Source organism: Hypanus sabinus, chromosome 7, assembly GCF_030144855.1.
Source record: "Hypanus sabinus isolate sHypSab1 chromosome 7, sHypSab1.hap1, whole genome shotgun sequence".
NCBI lineage: Eukaryota > Metazoa > Chordata > Chondrichthyes > Myliobatiformes > Dasyatidae > Hypanus > Hypanus sabinus.
In genome coordinates this window covers 98,075,402-98,096,522 of record NC_082712.1, presented here as the reverse complement: position 1 = coordinate 98,096,522, position 21,121 = coordinate 98,075,402, and the positions used below count along the sequence as shown (strand labels likewise).

General features: G+C 47.1%; 1 protein-coding gene across 1 annotated transcript; it reads right to left on the bottom strand.

Moving 5' to 3' along the window:
- Positions 1-9,342: 9,342 nt before the first annotated feature.
- Positions 9,343-19,803, bottom strand: LOC132397036 (gamma-aminobutyric acid receptor-associated protein). The gene is made up of 4 exons (XM_059975269.1): positions 19,527-19,803; positions 12,453-12,531; positions 11,319-11,437; positions 9,343-9,838 (listed from the first exon to the last, which is right to left on the bottom strand). The coding sequence occupies exons 1-4, from the start codon at positions 19,614-19,616 to the stop codon at positions 9,773-9,775; spliced, it is 354 nt and encodes a 117-aa protein (XP_059831252.1). The 5' UTR covers positions 19,617-19,803; the 3' UTR covers positions 9,343-9,772.
- Positions 19,804-21,121: the final 1,318 nt, after the last annotated feature.

Below are 21,121 nucleotides of genomic sequence, written 5' to 3'. Positions count from 1 at the left end.
AGAAACTCAGATGGTAGCTTGCCTCCCACGTGCCAGGGTCTGGGATGTTTCTGATCGTGTCCAAGATATCCTGTGGTGGGAGGGAGAACAGCCAGAAGTTGTGGTACATATTGGTATCAATGACAAGATAGGAAAAGGGAAGAGATCCTGAAAGAAGACTACAGGGAGTTAGGAAGGAAGTTGAAAAGCAGGACCACAAAGGTAGTAATCTCGGGATTACTGCCTGTGCCACGTGACAGTGAGAATAGGAATAGAATGAGGTGGAGGATAAATGTGTGGCTGAGGGATTGGAGCAGGGGGCAGGGATTCAGATTTCTGGATCATTGGGACCTCTTTTGGGGTGGGTGTGACCTGTACAAAAATGACGGGTTGCACTTGAATCCCAGGGGGACAAACATCCTGTTGGGCAGGTTTGATAGGGCTGTTGGGGAGGGTTTAAACTAGTTTGGCAGGGGAGGTGGGAATCAGAATGTGAGTGCAGGGATTAAGGTGGAAGGACAAGGGCATGATGCTAAGAGTTCTGAGTTGAGGAAGGACAGGCAGGGGACAGAACATAATTGTAGCCAGTTAAAGGGGTTGAAATATGTCTATTTCAATGCTGGGAGTATTAGGAACAAGGAGGATGAACTTAGAGCATGGATTAGTACATGGAACTACGATGTTGTGGCCGTTACTGAAACTTGGTTGGAGGAAGGGCAGGATTGGATGATGCAGGACCCGGGGTTCAGGTGTTTTAAAAGGAATAGGATGGGAGGTGGAAAAGGGGGGGAGTGGCATTGCTGGTCAGGGATAGTGTCACGGCTATAGAAAGGGAGGACGCTGCAGAGGGAGTGTCCATAGAGTCAGTCTGGGTGGAAGTCAGAAATAGGAAGGGATCGATCACTGTGCTGGGAGTAGTCTATAGGCTCCCAAATAGCCCTCGGGACACCGAGGAGCAGATAAGCTGGCAGATTTTAGAATGGAGCAGGAAATACAGGGTAGTAGTTATGGGTGATTTCAACTTCCCTCATATTGACTGGCACCTCCTGAGTACAAGGGGGATAGATGGGGCTGAATTTGTCAGGTGTGTTCAAGAAGGATTCCTGACACAGTATGTGGACCGGCCGACGTGAGGAGAGGCTATACTGGATCTAGTTCTGGGTAATGAACCTGGACAGGTGACAGACCTCTTGGTGGGGGAGCATTTTGGTGAGAGTGACCACAACTCCCTTAGCTTCAGCATAGCTATGGAAAGGGGTAAAATCAGACAAAATGGTAAAGTGCTTAACTGGGGAAGGGCTAACTTTGAAGGGATGAGGCAGGAACTAGCGAGAGTAAATTGGAAACAGATGTTCAAAGGGGAAAGCACAGAAGTAATGTGGGAGAAGTTCAGGGACCATTTGAGCTGGGTTCACGATAGGTTTGTCCCACTGAGGCAAGGAAAAAATGGTAGGAAAAGGGAACCATGGCTGACAAAACATACGAGGCAACTTGTCAAGAGGAAAAAGGAAGCATATGTTAGATATAAAAAGCAGGAAGTAGGAGGAGCTTATGAGAAATATACAGTAGCCAGGAAGGAGCTAAAGAAAGGACTTAGGAGAGCTCGAAGGGTGCATGAGAAGGCCTTGGCATGTAGGATTAAGGAGAACCCCAAGGCGTTCTATGCGTATGTGAAGAATAGGAGGATGGCGAGAACGAAGGTGGGACTGCTAAAGGATAAAGAGGGCAACATGTGCCTGGAGGTTGAGGAGGTTGGGGAGGTCCTAAATGAATACTTCAGTATTCACAAGTGAAAAGGATCTTGATCAGGATGAGGTCGAAGTAGAGCGGGCCTGTGTGCTGGAGAATGTGGAGATTAAGGAAGAAGAAGTGCTGGATCTTCTTAAAAACATTAAAATTGATAAATCCCAGGGCCGGATATGATACATCCCAGGTTGTTGTGGGAATTGAGAGAAGAGATCGTAGGAGCATTAGCTATGATCTTTGAATCCTCTTTAGCTGCAGGGGAAGTGCTGGAGGACTGGAGAATGGCAAATGTAGTTCCCTTGTTTAAAAAAGGTAATAGGGAGAAACCAGGGAACTAGAGAATGGTAAGTCTTACGTCGGTGGTATGCAAACTACTGGAAAGGATTCTTAAGGATAGGATCTACGAGCATTTGGAGAAGTACAGTCTACTCATGGATAGTCAACATGGCTTTGTGAAGAGAAGATCATGCCTCACGAGCCTGATTGAGTTTTTTGAAGAGGTAACAAAAGAAGTTGATGAGGGTTGATGAGATGTGGTCTACATGAACTTTAGCAAAGCATTTGACAAGGTCCCTCATGAGAGACTCATCCAGAAAGTCATGAGGCATGGGATAAGTGGAACCTTAGCTGTTTCGATAAAAAAGTGGCTTAAAGGAAGAAAGCAGAGGGTAGTTGTGGAAGGAAAGTCTTCTGCCTGGAGGTCGGTGACTAGTGGAGTGCCGCAGGGATCTGTCCTGGGACCACTGCTATTTGTGATTTTTATAAATGACCTGGATGTAGAGACAGAAGGATGGATGAGTAAGTTTGCGGATGACACGGAGATTGGAGGAGTTGTGGATGGAGCTGCAGGTTGTCGAAGGTTACAAGAGGATACAGACAGGCTGCAGAGTTGGGCAGAAAGATGGCAGATGGAGTTCAATCTGGACAAGTGTGAGGTGATGCATTTTGGAAGGACAAACCAGATTAATGGTCAGTTACTTAAGAGTGTGGATGAACAGAGGGACCTTGGGGTTCAAATCCATACATCCCCCAAGGTTGCTGCGCAGGTTGATAGGGTAGTTAAGAAGGCCTATGGGATGCTAGGCTTCATTAACAGGGGGATTGAGTTCAAGAGTAGAGAGGTCATGTTGCAACTCTACAAATCTCTGGTGAGACCGCACCTAGAATATTGTGTTCAATTCTGGTCACCTCATTATAGGAAGGATGTGGAAGCTGTGGAGAGGGTGCAGAGGAGATTTACCAGGATGTTGCCTGGTTTGGAGAACAAGTCAAAAGGTTAGCAGAGCTGGGACTTTTCTCTTTGGAGCGTAGAAGAATGAGAGGGGACTTGATAGAGGTCTACAAGATTATGAGAGGCGTAGATAGGGTGGATAGTCAGTACCTGTTTCCCAGGGCACCAATAGCAAACACTAGAGGGCATATGTACAAAATTAAGGGAGGGAAGTTTAGGGGAGACATCAGGGGTAAGTTTTTTACACAGAGGGTTGTGAGTGCCTGGAATGACTTGCCAGGGATGGTGGTGGAGGCTAAAACATTAGGGGTATTTAAGAGCCTCTTGGACAGGCACATGGATGAAAGAAAAATGGAGTATTATGGGGTAGTGTGGGTTTAGTATTATTTAAGGATCATATGGGAGGGCTGAAGGGCCTGTACTGTGCTTTAGTGTTCTGTGGTTCTATGGTTCTCTGTGTTGGTGCTCCATTCAAGTCTGTCATCCAGATGCACCGCCAGGTACTTGTGGGTCCTCACCACCAATAGTAACAGGGAGCAGTACAGGCTCAGTCTTCCTAAAGCCCATCACCATCTCCTTTGTCACACTGATGTTGAACGGCAGATGATTCAGCTTGCACCATTCTACAACGTCCTCCACCAGGGCCCTCATTCATCCTCCCAACCTCCCTGTATGCACCCAACTATTGCTGAGTATCAGAGAACTTCTGCAGATGACATGACTCAGTGTTGTATCTGAAGTCTGAGGTATACAGGGTAAACAGGAAGGGAGTCAACACAGTCCCTCGAGGGGCCCCCAGTGCTGCTTATAGCCATGTCTGACACACAGCTCTGAATCCGCACAAACTGGTCAGGTAGTCCATTATCCAGGATACAATGGAAGTGACAACCTGTATTGAACAGAGCTTCTCCCCCCGCAATGAGAGCTGTATGGTATTGAAGGCATTTGAGAAATCAAAAAACATGATTTTCAGAGCGCTGCTCCACAAAAAGTAGTGGATACAGCCCAGTCCATGATGGGTTTTCTGATGACTCTGCCATAGTTGGATGCATCAGCAAGGGAGATGAGGCTGAGTACAGGGCTACAGTGGGAAACTTTGTCACATGGTGCAAGCAGAATCAGCTTAATGTGAAAAAGACTGGGGTCTGCATAATCTTTGGCTGAATGAGATACATGCAGAGCCATTCAGCCCATCCTTTGTATGCTGGGCAACAAAAAACGGGGCAAATAAGATTCAAAGGGGATTTGAGCCCACTACAGGGTTACAGACCCACACCCCTTAAGAGCATCAATTCAGACAGCACTGGCCACTCGGTCCATAGAATCTGTGCTGGATGATGCTGCATTAAACTAGTTAACTTCTGCCTGCACAATCCACATCCCTTCACGTTCATGTCTTATCTATAGAGCCCCTTAAACACCACGACTGTATCAGCTTCTGGTAGCCCAAATCCAGACACTTATAACTTGTGTGAAAAAAACTTTCCCTTCTCTATTCCGGGGAACTCGAGGTCCATACTGATCTTCAAGGCTTTGCTGCCTTGGGACTTGGAGCTTGCTGTCTGATTTGCTCCCTCCACAAACGTCAGCTGTTCCTCTCCCTCCACAGATCCTGCCTGACCCCGATGAGTTCCTCCAGCACTGTGTGCATTGGCCGGTTCCTGCATCTGCAGCCTCGTGTGTCAACAATAGAGTGGAATATGAACATTACCTGCTGGAATGCAACTATACAGCTTGGGAGCCTGTCACTACCTTGGACTTTAAGTCTGAGATATTAAGTCCAGTCCAGCTGTCTCAGGCCTGCAGAGATGAGCTGGGTTGCAAGGAGCAGGCTACCACAGGCTCTCATCACAAGGTAAGTTGAACGTCAGTGGGGAAATTGCAAATGTTTATTTGTCAGAATCTAGTGCAAGCTGGTTTCTTCACTGCAGCCTTAGCACCCAAACCCATTCCAGAACAGGGCAAGGAACACAGAACACGAGCCCAGGTTGATACAGAGAGCTGCCTGTGTGTTGTGGTGAAAAGACAGATGATCTTTCACTATGCAAAGTGTACATGGGAGCTACTGTCCTGTTATGCAGGCTGCTGGCATCTGGAAGCCAACAACTTTGGCGAATTCGCCGTCTGGTTTGGGTGAGCTGCTTCAACTTCCTGGGCGTCAATATCTTTAAAATGGTACTGGTAAAGCATAGCAACTATTTGCCTGTATAAAACTACTATTAACTACACTCTTTCTGGTAAATGATCACCACAATCAAAAGCCTGCAACTTCCCTTTCCAAGCTGAGCTTTTCAACTGCCTGTATGACCCAGCACTTTTAAGGTGGAAACTGAAGACAGGAAGGAGCAAGATGGATGCAACAAAGTGTGTTTGGGCCAGATCTTGGCACCTGGGCCCAGGAGCAGGGAATGAGTTAATGTTTGACCATTGCTGAAGCGGGCTTGGAGGCCATTCAATACTGCAGGACCAAGGTGAGGTATTCGAGGCCTGAGCCCAAGGTTTGACTGATTAAATACCAGGCTGAACGGGAAAGGTCAGGCATGTGCCGAATCAAAGCGATGGTCTCTGGGTCTGAAAGCGGTGGGACCCGGGTCCAAGAGTGAGGAGTGGCCCGATGTTTGGAGGATTTACGCACCAGGCCAGATTGAAAACATCAGGGTGTCTGGGCTGGGCTGGTGTTCAGCTCACCGCTCTGCAGGGTTTACTCATCTCTGAGACTAGTGGGCTACCGGATCAGCTGCAGTGATGGTTGACTTTGTAGACATGGACTCACTCTGGTGAACTTTAATTGTTTGCATGTTTCATTGGCTGTTTGAGCCCACTTTTTAGTGGTTCTATTAGGTTTCTTTGCTTTGTAGCTGCCTGTAAGGAGATGAATCTTAATATGTTATACATACTTTGTTAATAGTGTTGGCGCGTGGCCAAGTGGTTAAGACGCTCATCTAGTTACCTGAAGGTCGCTAGTTCGAGCCTTGGCTGAGGCTGCATGTGTCCTTGAACAAGGCACTTAACCACACATTGCTCTGCGACGACACCGGTGCCAAGCTGTATGGGCCCTAATGCCCTTCCCTTGGACAACATTGGTGGCATGGAGAGGGGAGACTTGCAACTTGGGCAACTGCTGGTCTTCCATAAAAAAAACCTCGCCCAGGCTTACGCCCTGGAAACTTTCCAAGGTGCAAATCCATGGTCTATCGAGACCAACGGAGGCCTACACACACACTTTGTTAATAAATAGCAATACCTTGCTTGCTGAAGATCTATCTGTATACCTGGCATCATGAAGGCAGCACCCAGTGGCTACATTTCATTAGGAATTTGAGGAGATCTGGTAGGTCAAAGACCCTACAGAGGTACCATGGAGAGCTTTGTGACTGGCTGCTATGAAGGTGCCAATGCAGAGGATTGGAAAAAGTTGCATGAATTTGTAAACCCAGCCGCTCGTTCATGGGCACCAGCCTCCCCAAAAGGCAATGTCTCAAGATGGCAGCATCAATCATGAAAGACCCTCACCATCCAGGACATCCCCTCTTCTCATTACTACCATCAAGGTGGAAGTACAGGAGACGACGTTTTGGGAACAGCCATCATCAGATTTCTGAACGATCCACGACCTCTCCTTTGCACTATTTCGTAGCAAACTGCATTAACTTAACACTATCTGAAAGCAACAAATTTCATGACTTGTTTGTTGTCACTGATGTGATTCTGAGAAGCAACCCCTTCTGCTGTGCATCCTGTACGACTTGGGCTCAGTCTCTCCTCTCCGTTACCACAGCTGGAAAGGACCCATGCCCTGCTATTGGCAAGCCCAACACTCCAGCAATGAATGGTGTGCCTCCAGCAGCCCACCCCCAAACCAACGTGTTTCTCCTTCACAGATCTGGAAACGGGTCTCCAAACCAAAACATTAAATGCTTCTCCTGCTGCAGATACTGCCTAAGTGCCTCCAGCATTTTGAACAACACACAAAATACTGGAGGCACTCAGCGGGTCAGGCAGCATCTATAAAGAGTCAATGTTTTAGACCCAGTTCTTTCATCAGGACTGGAAAGGAAGGGGGCAGAAGCCAGAATAAGATGGAGAGAAGTACAAGCTGACTGGTGATAGATGCGACAAGCCTCTGTAGAATCTCGTTTAATTTTTATTTGGAGATACAGCCAGGTAACAGGCCCTTCCAGCACAATGAGCCAACACCCAATTACATGCATGTGACCAACTGACCCATAGGAAGACAAAAGAGGAAATTATAGATCAGTTAGCCTAACCTCAGTGGTTGGGAAAGTGTTGAGTCCATTATTAATGACAAGGTTTGGAGGCACATGGAGACTAATGGTTAAAACATAAATCAGCATGGTTTCCGTAAAGGGAAATCTTGCCTGACAAATCTGTTGGAATTCTTCAAAGTAGTAACCAGCAGGGTGGACAAAGGAGAGGCAGTGGGTGTCACTTACTTAGATTTTCAGCAGGGATTGTGCCTTGCATGAGGCTGCTTATCAAAATAAAATCCTATGGCATTACAGGAAAGATAACAGCATGGATAGAGGAATGGCTGACAGACAGGAGGCAGTGAGTGGGAATAGAGGGGCCTTTTCTGCTTGGCTACCAGTGACTAGTGGCGTTATTCAGGGGCCAGTATTGGGACCGCTACTTCTTATGCAAAATGGATCATAGGAGAAAGGGAAGGAGGGAATTCAGAGGGAGGCGAGAAGAGTTAAGAGGTCAGATCAGGGAATGGAAGAGGAAGGAAACTTTTTTCCTCTGGAAGGAGAAATCATTATTCACCATCAGGTTGGAAGCTATCCAGACAGAACATTGCTCCTCCACCCTAACCAGAGGGGGGCTTGGACCAACATGGTGGAACAGGAATTGTAATTAAAATGATTAGCAAGAAAGTGGTGGATGGAGATGAGGTGTTCAATGAAGTGGCCCCCGAACTTACGAGTCTCAGCAATGCAGGAGCCCAATAATCCCCTTCCTCCTTTTCAACCCACCTACTCTCACACAACTGGCTTCCAACATCCAGTCCCTGGCCTGGATCTGCAGACATCTGTCTCTGACCTTTGGTATCGACTGCAGGACCTTGAACTCTGTAGTTACACAGACTTCCGAGCCTGGGACTCGCCAACCTGGTGAGGGGAATTGGGGTTCACTTGTCCTCATCCACAAAACCTGCCAAGCTGACACTGTCCACGGATGACCATTGACTCCAGCCACTGGCTCCTGCTAGTTAGTGCACCTGACCTCCAACTCCTCCCTCATCCCTGTCCCTGAACCCTAACCTGTCCTCCAACTCCCCACGTTGAGCTCAAAATTTCGCAAGACTGTAAAAAAAACAATTCTGAGCCTTGACAGCTGTGATACTAAATTGCTGATGCAGAAGTGGCTTTATTACAAAGTGTGTGAGCACAGACGTCCCCGCTGTCTGGTGACAGTTATCCCTGTCCACAGGAGGTCTGATGCGACCAAGTGGGAGGCCACATCTCCACCTTTACAGTAGGGACAATGTGCAAGCCCTGTTACAAGGTACCGGAGGATGAAGACGCTACAGCTCTACCATCCTGATTGCATCACAATTTTGTGCGACAATTTGAACATACAGGAATACAAGCTGCTGTGCTATCGATTTCAAACCTTGTGCTTGAAGGACATGATTTGTTTCTTGGCTCACTGTATACATACTTTGATAATAAATGCACTTTGAATAATAGACTCAGCACCACCCCCTCACCACTGGCCATATTGACGAGGCCACGTCCAAATATCCCCATCACCTGAATCATGCCATTGTCCCACAGAAGCCCAAAGTCCCACAGCAGCAGTCTCAGGAATAGCTACTTCCCTTCACCTGTTTGGTTCTTGAACCAATCAGCACATCCCTAATCACTACCATTGACCACTTTGAACACCTTGCACTAAAACGGACTTCATGCTCTTTCATGTAAAAACTGTGGTCTATCTGTGTTTTACCTGTGAACTTTGTCCTATTTGTGTTCTTTCCAGTAAAATGTGTTTCCTCTTGTTTGGGAATGCGGCTTAATCTGATGCTAGGTGCCAGTGACACCGCTGCAAATAGGTTTTGTGCCTATTTGCACAAAACCACTGCCTTTGTGCACACATTTACTTGTGCATAAGCTTAACTTTGGCTTCAGAAGGGTAGAAAACTACAAAAATAAAAGGCGGGGGGGGGGGGGGGGCTTTAAGCACAAGGCTTGAAATCGGTAGCAGAGGGGAACTGGCCACGCCATTCAAGGGCTCTTAGGACCGGAAGTTCTTATAAGATTCTCAAGAACAGAACATAGCACCCTCTAAACAACTCCACAGTCCTTCTTCAACACCGTCATCCAGACCAGAGAAAGAGGAATGAAGGAACAACACTGGCAGAGTACGTACTGATGTTTTATTATTAGCCTCCAAGGTACATGAGGTGTGTCCTTAGGGAGATACAGAGCACAGCTGGCAGAAGACTCATCTGTTCAACTTTGACATTTTAAAAGGAGAATTAATAACCCAGGAAGGACATTCTCCATCCCCTCCAAACCTAGCCACTCCCCAACACAATGAAAAAGGGAAATAAAAACAAAAACAGCCAAAAGCAGGACTGCAGAAATCACAACACCAAAGCCTCTAAACTCAACAAATCAGAACAAATGAATTTGAAGGCTCATCACTCACACCCCCCCCCCCCACCCCACATGAAGCCCAGCCCCATTTCTCCAGGAGGAAACGACAGATGCACAGGTCAGCGGTTAAAGGGCACACCAGGAAGTGCAGAGAATGCTTGGCCTCTGAAGTGATGAGCAGCAATGTGTGGGACTACATCCCATAAACACTTTCGTCACTGTAAGCGATATACAGAAAGAAGTCTTCTTCATGGTGTTCCTTGAAAGTAAAGACAGGGAGAGAAATATGAAAACTGTCGAGCCACCAGGACTTCTCCCCCACACCTATACTCCTTGCCAAGTTAACTCTGCAGGCAGGCTAGTTCACCCTCAAAGCACTTGGTATCCTGCAGTCTCTGCAGCAACAGGACTTCACCATACCAGTTTGGATATGGAAGCCTTATAACGTGGCCTGGAGTAGACAGCATGTCATAGGAGGATAGGCTGACATGATCTAGGGCTTTTCTCTTGGAAGCCAAGGACGACAACAAGTGACTTGGTAGAGGTGTACAAAATAATACAAGGTGGATAACCAGAGATCTTTCCCCAAGGGTGGAAATAGCTAATATTAGAGGCATAATTTTAAAGTGATTGGAGGAAAGTACTGGGGTGGGGGGAAGAAATGCTAAAGGTACTTTTTTTTTTAAAATATATAAACATATTGGTCGGTGCATGGTACGGTGGTGGTAGAGGTAGATACAATAATTAGGGACGTTGAAGAAACGCCTACATAGGCACATGGATGATAGAAAATGGAGGGCTTTTGTTAAAACTGAGATACCACTCCATCCAGCAACCCACCGATTTAACACCAGCCCAACAGGACAATTTATAATGTCCAGCCAGTATGTCTTTGGGCTATGGGAGAAAACTGGAGCACCTGAAGGAAATCCTTGTAATCACAGGGAGAAGGTACAAACTCCTCAGAGGCAGTGGCAGGAATTGAACCCTGATTGCCTGTACTGTAAGGTGTTATGCTAACTACTGCACCAGATGGTGTGGGTAGCAAGAGACTTTTCCCCAGGGTGGGAATGGCTAACAGAAAGGGGTATAACTTTAATGTGATTGGAGAAGAATACAGCAGGAATGACAGAGCAGTGGGTGTGTGGAACACGCTGCCAGGAGTGGTGGTAGAGGCAGATATATTAGGGACTTTTAAGAAATGCTTAGAGAGGAACATGGATGCAAGAAAAATGGATGGCTCTGTAGAGTGGAAGGGTTAGGCTGTGTTCAGAGTAGGTTAAAAGGTCAGCACAACATCATGGGCTGAGGGGCCTGACTTGTGCTATAATGTTCTATGTTCAGTGCCACTCTGGAATCAAGAGCTGAGATTTTACTCAAGACCCGAAAAAGTGCTCAACTTGGAGGCAAAGAGGACACGAGAGTGAAATACGTACAAAGCGTTGGCTGAGGGTAAAGAAGGAACCGAGGCACTCGAAATCACTGTTGCGTACAGAGTGTGGCACAGTGCAGCTCTGTGCTGGAGCTAGCGTCATCTCATTATAGATCTACAGCCATTAAATCTGCACCAAACCCTCCCACCCTGGGAACTTGGCCTGCTTCTCAGGGCTTTACATCTTGTGCGCACCCCCTCGGCGTCTGTCGTCTCCACTCAAGGAAGTTCTGCAGGGTCGGGGAGCGAGCCAGGCCCACAGAGAGTGGAAGTGGCAGATAGCCCCTGCCCTCCTACTGCTACTCACCTGGTACAGCTGTCCCATGGTCGCACTGGTTGGTGGAATGACGTTGTTCACGAAAAAGAACAGGGCGTCCTCAGCCCTTAGATGAATGCGCTTACGAATCAGGAAGTAGAACTGTCCCACTGGAGAAAGACAAAAGGGTAGGAGTGTCAATATGCTGCATGCGCCCGCAGAAAATAAACCAGATAGGGCAGAACAAGTTAATTTTGGAGCTCCTGCCAATGACCGATTTGCTGAGTCATTGTCTGACAATAACAGGCTGGATTAGCAGTGACATCCATCAATCTCCTGCTGACACCTAGGTTCAGGGACAGAGGCCAACTCCTCAACATTTCAAAGGCAGCACTGGTGGAAAGGTTTTGCGATTAGTTAAAAGGCAGCTGGCAATCTAAGAACACAAAGTTTCTACAAATGCTGGAAATCCAAAGCAACACAAAATGCCAGAGGAACTGTTAAATCCAAGACCCTTCATCAAAATATCAATTAAGCCCTGCTAAATGTAACCTTAAAACAAAAGATAACATACTAATTTTACCAGCTTTACAACAACTTTAAGCAAGAAAGGACACATCCTTTGCCTCAATTATACTGGCATGCTCCACATGCATTCTTCAAATCTCCATTCACTAGCCCTGGAATTCAAGCTTTGAACAGCTGAAAATAACGTCTGGCTGTTACAAAGGATAGGCAGTGCTAATCTCAAACAGGGAACACAATACATTACAGTCAGAATACTTTAAAACAAAGATGGAGGAATTTCTTTAGCCAGAGGGTGGTGTATCTGTGGAATCCATTGCCGCAGACAGCTGGGGAGGCCAAGTCATTGGCTATATTTAAAGCAGAGACTGACAGATTTTTGATTAGTAAGGATATCAAAGGTCACGGGGAAAAGGCAGGAGAATGGGAGTGAGGGGGATAATAAATCAGGCATGATGGAATGGCAGAGCAGATTCAACGGGCTGAATGGCCTGCTGCATACACACGGGACCATAAGACCATGGACGCAGCTGACAAACACAGACAGCTGAGTTTGGTACAATGAATACAGGCAGCAAAGGAATGGCACAGAAGGAAACCGTTTGGCCCATCATTTCCACATGGGCTCCTTGCTGAAGGACAGGCACAGGGACCACTTACCTGTCAGGTCAGATGGCACGAGGTACTTCTTCTTGTCCAGGTCCCCTATCCTGGCCTTTGGGGCCTTTTCTACGATCACCTGTGTGGCAGAACAGATTTTGTTGAATTATTTTAAACTATTCCTTCAGGTATCAAACTGAGAAACTGGATAAACAGCAAATCACAAGCAGGTTAGAGTTAGAAAACAGAACACGGGTTAATGGGGATGGGGTTGAGGGGAAAACAAAGCAATGTTGGAATGGCGGAACAGTCTCAATGGGCCGAATGCCTACCTGGCCCATTATATCTGTGCCGTTGCAAAACAGAACAACTGAGGCTAACCTTATTTCCAGCTCTCAAAATGTAGGCCCATGTACTGGAAGTTTAAAACATCCTGCCATAGACCTTCACCTGTTGTCCATTAGCACTCTTAACCATCACCTTGAATCCCCACCCCATTCCAGGTGGGTTGTAGACTACCAAGAGGGCCACTCAGTGTGCTAGTCACTGGGATTTCCAAGTGCTATCAAGTTGAAGTATTTGTCAGTGTTGGTCCTGCCGCCTACTGCTGTTGGAAACAGACTGCAGATCACCCTCCTGCTCACTTGAAACAATTGAGCATTCACACACTGTTTGTCCTGGTATATCAGTGCCACTGCATTCCCTCAGATCAAACATATCCCCTCAATGTCACTGAAATGCCCACTCATCTCTACAGACAGACATACTTTATTGATCCCGAGGAAAATTGGGTTTTGTTACAGCCGCACCAAGAATAGTGAAGAAATATAGCAATATAAAACCATAAGTAATCATGCCAAGTGGAAATAAGTCCAGGACCAGCCTATTGGCTCAGGGTGTCTGACACTCCGGGGAGGAGTTGTAAAGCAAGACAGCTCAGAACCACAAAGTTCCCAGGCCAGTTGAGTTTCTGATTTAAGACCAGCTGTGATAGGGCACCAGGATCACGAAATTTGTTGTGGTGTTGTCGAGGCATAGCATGCAACAAAAAACATTCAATTATATAAAATGAAGAATTATATAAAAATAGAGTTAGGTTAAATTACAGGTATGGAAAAAAATGTGCATACGTAAATAAGTATTATGAAAATGATTAAAAGTGTTTACTGTGCATTGCAGTGAAGGAGGTTATGGATAGAGGGGTGGGGGCCAAATGGAAGAGTTGATCTTCTGCCTGTGGGTAAGAATAACTTATTGCATTCATAACCCTCCAGTGCATTCACATCAGATTGCTGAGCAGGAATGGGGAGCACTGAGGATGGGTGATTCAGAGAGAAGAGGTTTTTGCATGGAAATAACCAAATACCAGATCTCTGATTCAGGCCTCCGAAACAGGCATGGGGGAGCGTGGACCTCAACAGAATCAACGAAAGCAGCAACCATTTGAAGACAAAATTAAAAGTTCAGAGTAAAGTTTATTATTGAAGTACATAGAGTATGTTACCATATACACCCCAGAAACTCATTTTCCTGTGGGCATACTCAGCAAATCTATAGAATAGTAACAGTATCAAGATCAATGAAAGCTCAACTCAAATGCAGATGACAAACTGTAAATATAAACAAACAACAAGAACATGAGATATTAGTAAAGAGCTCTTGGAAATATGGTCATTGGTGGTGGGCAATGGATAGGCGAGTGTAGTTATTCCTTTCTTCCCTGCCCAAGAGCCCGATGGTTGGGGAGTTGTAACTGTTCCTGAACCTGGTGGTGAGTCCTAAGGTTCCTGTACCTTCTAACTGATGGCAGCAACGAGGACAGAGCATGGGCTGGGTGGTGGGCATCTCTGATAATAAGTGCTACTTTTCCATGAGTATTTCTTGCAGATGTGCTCAGTGGTTGGGAGGGCTTTACCAATGATTAACTGGGCTGAATCCACTACCTTTTGTGGGATATTCCATTAAAAAGTAAACTGCAGGAGTCCACTAGATCACTGAAAGCTGACAAAATCTACAGGCAATTTCTTCTCTTCATGCCAGTCAGCTTTAGTTCTAAAACCTTAAATATTTTCCTGCCCCCCCCCCACACTTCAAAGCATTTTTTAATAATGCAGTTTACACTGCATTTATGTATTAAAGTATACAGTGAATTCCAGTTTATTTGGGACAACTCAAACAAAATTTTTAAAAAACCTAGGATTCCCTTTGTTAATTGGGACACTATGCTGCTTGATTGGGACAGAGACTTGCCAAATAGTCTAACTAGCACTTGTGACTGTTAGACACTGTCACATGCTTAGAGTGATTAGTTCTTAAATAGCTTCAGTTGCTTGTGTTTGTGTTAAAAAAAATTATTTTTGTCATGATAGTTGGTAAGAAATAAGCAGTAAGACAATCGAAAACTGTTTTGCTCACTGCAGTTTCAAGCATTCAGGCTTGGAGATGCCAGAAATGGCCGGGAATTACAAGTAAAACTATTCTACTACTTCAGCGTTAGGAACTATGAAGGTAGGGACAATCATCTTGAATGTTACAATGAAAATGAAGATTTGGAGGATGCAATCGTCGATAGCATTGTATGAAGACAATCCATTATCTACACTAGATGGCTATCAAAAGAACACAGGCAAATTAATTACTCTGGCAATAACTATTAGGAACTAATGCAGTTTTATAGTACAATGCTCTGATTTGATCTGTATTTCATAGTAACAAACATAGTTACTCAGTTAAATGGCAGCTTGACTTTTTTTTTTAATACTTTTTAACTATTTTAGTGAAACTTTAGCTAATTTGGTCCCAATTAACCAGAATCCACTGACCATATTTATGTTGAATAAAGCTGATCTTTAACTTGAAACTTTAACAGAAGACACATTGCATGTTGGCCCCGCATGCAACACTGTCCTCGGTAATGGTTCACTAGGTTGGGAACTGCAGGATCTGGTGTCCCATGAGACATTCAGATCACAGTTGACATTCATCAGGTTAGTGATCAGCACTGACATGCACTACAATCCAAATTGGTGATCAGGCTTAACCGTATTTGGATCAAAAGATTGAAATATCTTCACGGTCAACAGCGATTTCTGAGTGAAGTAAATTTCTGGTTATAGGGGTCAAGGAGGGCAGTGGAGCTTAGTTAATGATCAGACCAACTGAAAGCTGTGGAAGATTGCAGGAGGTGCTTCTGTATATTATCTAACTAACCACTCGCAGGCGACACAAGACCGTGCCCCATCACAGAATCAGCCTGTCACTGACGTAACTTCTGAAATTGTAGTGCTATACATTTCAAAATTACAATAATACTTAAATAATTTGTGCAAGAGTACAAAAAATGAGGTAGCATTTATGGACTGTTAAAAAACAGTGGGCAGAAGGAAAGCTCTTCTTCGGGCTCCTGTACCTCCTCCCTGATTTGCAATGAGAAGAGGGCATGTCCTAGGGACCCTTAACGATGGTTGTCACCTACTTGAGACATTGCCTTTTGAAGATATCCTTGATGGTGGTCGGGTTAGTGCCCAAGATTGAACTGGCCAAGTTTGCAACCCTTTGCAGCTTTTTCCAATCCTGTGCAATGGCCCTGCTACACTAGGCAATGCAACCAGTCAGAATGTTCTCTGTATTACATCTGCATAAATTTGATAGTCTTTGGTAACATACGAAATCCCCTCAAACTCCTAACGTGTAGTTCATGCAAACTATCAGGAACCAATGTTTCTACAACACTGACCTTGCAAACCAATCCAAATTTTGCTAAAAAGGGATGAGGAAATTTAATCTGATGGCCCTATTAACTTCCTTTTTAGCTGCAAGGTGAATCAGAAAACACTAAAATTAATCATCTCAAGGGAATTGTAATAATTTAGGTTAGGCCATCGGTGGTAACAATTATTAACTAAAGCCAACAGGCAAGCAGCCATAAAACTACATCCCGAAACCAAAGGACCCCACTGTGATGGCGGATGATATCGCAGTTCCCTATAGCACTCACACAGGCCTCCATTTCTGCTGTCCACAAGAATTAAAGATGAACTTTATTCGGTACAAGGCAGCACAGTAGCGTACAGTTAGTGCAACTTTACAGTGACAGCTGTAAGATCGAGGTTTTTGAGAAGTTTGTACTGGGTGGGTTTCTGCCTGGTTCCCTGGTTTCTTCCCACCTTCCAAAGACCCACAGGTTAGGGTTAGTGAGCTGTGGTGGAAACACGATGCCCCCAGCAAACCCCTGAAGCGGGCAATGTAATTCATCATGTTTTGATGTACGTGTGATAAATATAGCTCATCTTGAATCAATCTCATCTCTTTGCCGCAACAAAAACAGTCCAACGACGTGCAGAGGGGCTGGCATTTGACAATGCATCGGCTGAGGTGTTTCCCCATAGTGGAGTTTAAAACCAGAATGACAGTCTACAAGCTTAACTGAATCAGAACTAGGCTTAGACGAGGGTTATACAAGCTCAGTTACTCACACTACCCAATGTATATCCCTCTATATTTACACATACTGATAAACCAGTGTTAGTTTGCAGCAAGAGCTTAGAAGCTGAAGAAAGGTTACTAAATCAACAATACAGTTTAAACTCCGCTCTCACTATGACATTAGGAATCCTGTGACCACCCCATGATTTCCAGATTTAACGCAAACAGCTTCCTTAATACTTCACTGGCCAGAGGGAGAGAGGCAAAAGTTCTTAGAAATACACAGATCGATGGGACCAGGGAATGGGAGATGACCTTGGCCTCCAAGAGAAAAAACTTTAAAGATCAGCTTTATTTGTCAGATCTACATAGAAACATCCACACAGTAAAATACATTAGCGATCAACACATTTCAACAATGTGCTGGGAACAGCCCACAAGAGTCACCACACTTCTAGCGTCAACATAGCATGGCCACAGCCTACCGACCCTATTTGTCCATCTTTGGACTGTAGGAGGAAACCAGAGCACCCAGAGGAAACACACACGGTCATGGGGAGAACGTACAAACTCCCGAGAGTCGGTGGCAGAGATTGAACCCGGATCACTGTGGCTGTGAAATGTTATGCTGCCCCGCCACCTGAAGAAAGCACAATCACCAACTATCGGACAACAAGAATGGCATCAGCCCACTGGGGATCGGTTGGAGTCGGTCCCCATATACACAACATGGAAGGATTCACGTCACGGTAGCGCAGTCAGCGCAATGCAATTACAGCTCAGGGTGATGGAATTCAATTCCCGCCACTGTCTACGTTCTCCCTGTGGGTTTCCTCCCCCATTCCAAAGCCGTATGGGTGAGGAGGATGTAAATTGCCCTGTGCTAGGCTAGTGTTAAATAGGTGGGTTGTTGGGCAGGGAAAGCCTGATCAATGCTGTGTCTCTGAATAAATAACAAGCCCTGGTACAGTATTGATACAAGACCCTGCTCAGCACCTTGCTCATTCCCTCCCCGGAAATGTCAGTGATGTCCAGCTGCTGGAGCACATCAATGGGGGTCAGCAGACGAGAAACAAGGGCCGCCTGCAACGCGGTGCACAGTTCACAAGGATCACGATGTTACCTTCCCAAGAATGACAGACAGCAAGGACTGCAATCTGTTGCAAGGACACGTGACAGAGTTTGACGCAGCCCAAGTAGATCACTTCTACACAGAAGCTCCCAGCGCGAAAGACCATTCACTATCTATCCCACAGTGTTGTTGAAGGCTAGTCCACTCGTTAACCCATCCCACCAGCCCCAGGTTTCAGATGCTATGCTAATTACTTTGTTAGTGACACAGCTCCACCTTGCCCCCTTATGCAAAACAATACAGCCACACACAGAGAGCCGGGACTACAGGACATTGTGGGTAAGCTATGCAACGTACAACACTTGCAGACTGCCCCCAGCTCATCCTCAGATTGGTCAGTAACGCAATGTATTTGATGAAACACGTGATTCTAAAGGTCAATATGGCACACAACAGCCAACAGAATCTGCACCCATCAGGCACACCCACACCCCACCAACAGCACCTGCACACTGGGAGACAACTTGACAGCAACTAACCCACAAACCCACTCATGGGGAGGGGGGGTGCAAGCTGGAAACCCATGAAGGCAGCACTAGACATCAGTAGTGAACCAAGGGACTGCACTGACACTTCTGTCCTTCAAAAAACAGTAGCTGTATCGTCACCAACCCCAAGGGCAACAAGACATCAATGGGTTTAAGTCTTAGCGATGTCTGGACCAATGCCGACAAAACTAGCGATGCTGGGAGGTAGATCACTTTACAAAAATAAATGTAAGACAATAAGAAAATGCAGATTTTATAAAGACAAGAAATTCTGCAAATGCTTGCAACCCAGAGTGACACACACACACAAACTGCTGGTGGTACTCAGCAGGTCAGGCAGCACCTATAGAGGAGAATAAACAGGACTGGAAAAGAAGGCAGAATAAGAACATGCTGGGAGGTGATAGGAGGGTAGAGGATGAAGAAAAAAAGCTGTAGGTTATAGGTGGAAGTAGTAAAGGGTCAGGAGGATTCTGCACACTTAGGAAAAAAAGGGGGCAAACGAAAAACAAGATTCTAGCCAAACAGCGGCCAAGGCCGAGTTTAACTGGCTCATCCATGGACAGAGAGAGTCAGTTACACGCTGAATTCTTTCTTGCCCCTCTCGCCAACACCCGCAGTTGGCTGCATTATCAGTCTGCCGGTACTCAATAAGTTCCTGCAGCAGAATGTGTCATACAGCAAAGAAATACATTAAAGGTAGTTCAGTCATACAACGGGGAAAGAGGCCATTCTGCCCAAATCGCCCATACTGAACTTGCATCTTCCCCCTCCTCCGACATGGGAGTCGAGGGATGAATGGGACAGGGACAGGGTTGGGAGGGAGGGACAGTGACCGGGACACCAGGGGATACAGAGTGAGGGAGGGGGCAGTGAGCGGGGCACCAGGGGGTGGGGAGGGAGGGGGCAATGAGCGGGGCACCAGGGGGTGGGGAGGGAGGGGGCAATGACCGGGGCACCAGGGGGGTGGGGAGGGAGGGGGCAATGAGCGGGGCACCAGGGGGTGGGGAGGGAGGGGGCAATGAGCGGGGCACCAGGGGGTGGGGAGGGAGGGAAGGGCAGTAACCGGGGCACAGGTGGGCGACTGACCGGTACGCGGTCCGGGTATTTCTTGCGGATCTTCTCGCCCTCCGAGCGCCGCTTCTCGAACAGATGCTCCTCCTTATACTGGAACTTCATCCCGCTGTTCTAGGCCTCAGGCCTCGCCTCACAATCGATGTTCGGGCCTCCACCTAGCCGAGCGCCACCCCCGCACCCGATCCCAGCTGCCTCGGGGCGCCTCTCCTACTCTCTGCTCGCCGGCGGAACCTGCTTGCACTCCTGGCGTCAGCTCCGTCTCCTTCACACCGAGGCCCGGCTCTCCGTTCCCGTCGCTCGTCCCGACCCGCGCACGGATACAATCCCCGCCCCGCAACCGGGCGAAAACAAAATAGTTCCCCGGAACTTTCTCCCGGCCAAAGCCTCCTCCGTCCTCGGAAATCCCTTCCCGGATGGCCTCCTTCCCCAAGGGTGACTCCTGCCTTCTTCCCGCCTCACGTCCGACCCCGGTTCCCGGGATGGACTGCTCTCTCCCGGCGGATTAACACGCCGGAGCAGGGAGGTGCTAAGGCTGAGCTGCGGCTGGTGTCATAATAGGCAGTCACGAGACGCCGGCCGACGCCCCCTGGCTTCCTGTCACGTGACTCCGAGCCCCGCCTACTCCGCGGACGCGGGTCACGTGCCTCGCCGCGGCCGCCTGTCAATCATCCCGCGCAGTATCGATCTTTGCGGCGGCGGCGTCTCTTCGTCCAACGTGTCCGCAGCGAAGTGGCCGAGTTCTGTAACGCCGTCAGCGCAATCAACGCAAAATTAAATTGGCGTGCAACCTGCGCCAGATTCGCCCAAACTCCCCTCGATGGATGAGCCCTGCCCGACTTGGCATTTGGGTGTGTTTCGACCCGAAGTACATTGTGAGAGCTCTGAAAAATGACCCAGTCTGGAATGCAGCGTATGCCTTGCTAACAGTGCAAGGACAAGAGATTTTTTTTAGCAAAACACACACACAATGCGGGAGGAGCTCAGCATGTTGACAAGGTCGGCACAGTGATCACTGCCTGCTAGCGGAAGCCAGAGTGATTCAGGGAATTCCAGAGCACCGCTACTGGAGGCGGCATCCCTGGAAATCTGCAGATGCTGGAAATGCAAACAGTAAAACACAGCAGGCTAGGCAGCATCTACAGGGAGAAGACCGGAGCGGGTGGGATGAAGCTGAGAGCTGGAAAGGTGATTGGCAAAAGTGATACAGAGCTGGAGAAGGGAAAGGATCATGGGACGGGAGGCCTCGGGAGAAAGAAAGGGGGGGGGGAGCAGCAGAGGGAGATGGAGAACAGGCAAACAACTAAATATGTCAGCGATGGGGTAAGAAGGGGAGGAGGGGCATTAACGGAAGTTAGATAAGTCAATGTTCATGCCATCAGGTTGGAGGCTACCCAGCCGGTATATAAGGTGTTGTTCCTCCAACCTGAGTTTGGATTCATTTTGACAATAGAGGAGGCCATGGATAGACATATCAGAATGGGAATGGGACGTGGAATTAAAATGTGTGGTCACTGGGAGATCCTGCTTTCTCTGGCAGACCAAGCGTAGGTGTTCAGTGAAACGGTCTCCCAGTCTGCGTCGGGTCTCACCAATATTTAAAAGGCCAC

Coding starts and splice junctions, on each gene's coding strand:
- LOC132397036 (XM_059975269.1), bottom strand. CDS start 19,616: ATGAAGTTCCAGTATAAGGAGGAGCATCTGTTCGAGAAGCGGCGCTCG. Junction 12,532..19,526: donor AATACCCGGACCGCGTACCG/GTCAGTCGCCCA, acceptor TCTGCCACACAG/GTGATCGTAGAAAAGGCCCC. Junction 11,438..12,452: donor CGTGCCATCTGACCTGACAG/GTAAGTGGTCCC, acceptor GTCTTTCTCCAG/TGGGACAGTTCTACTTCCTG.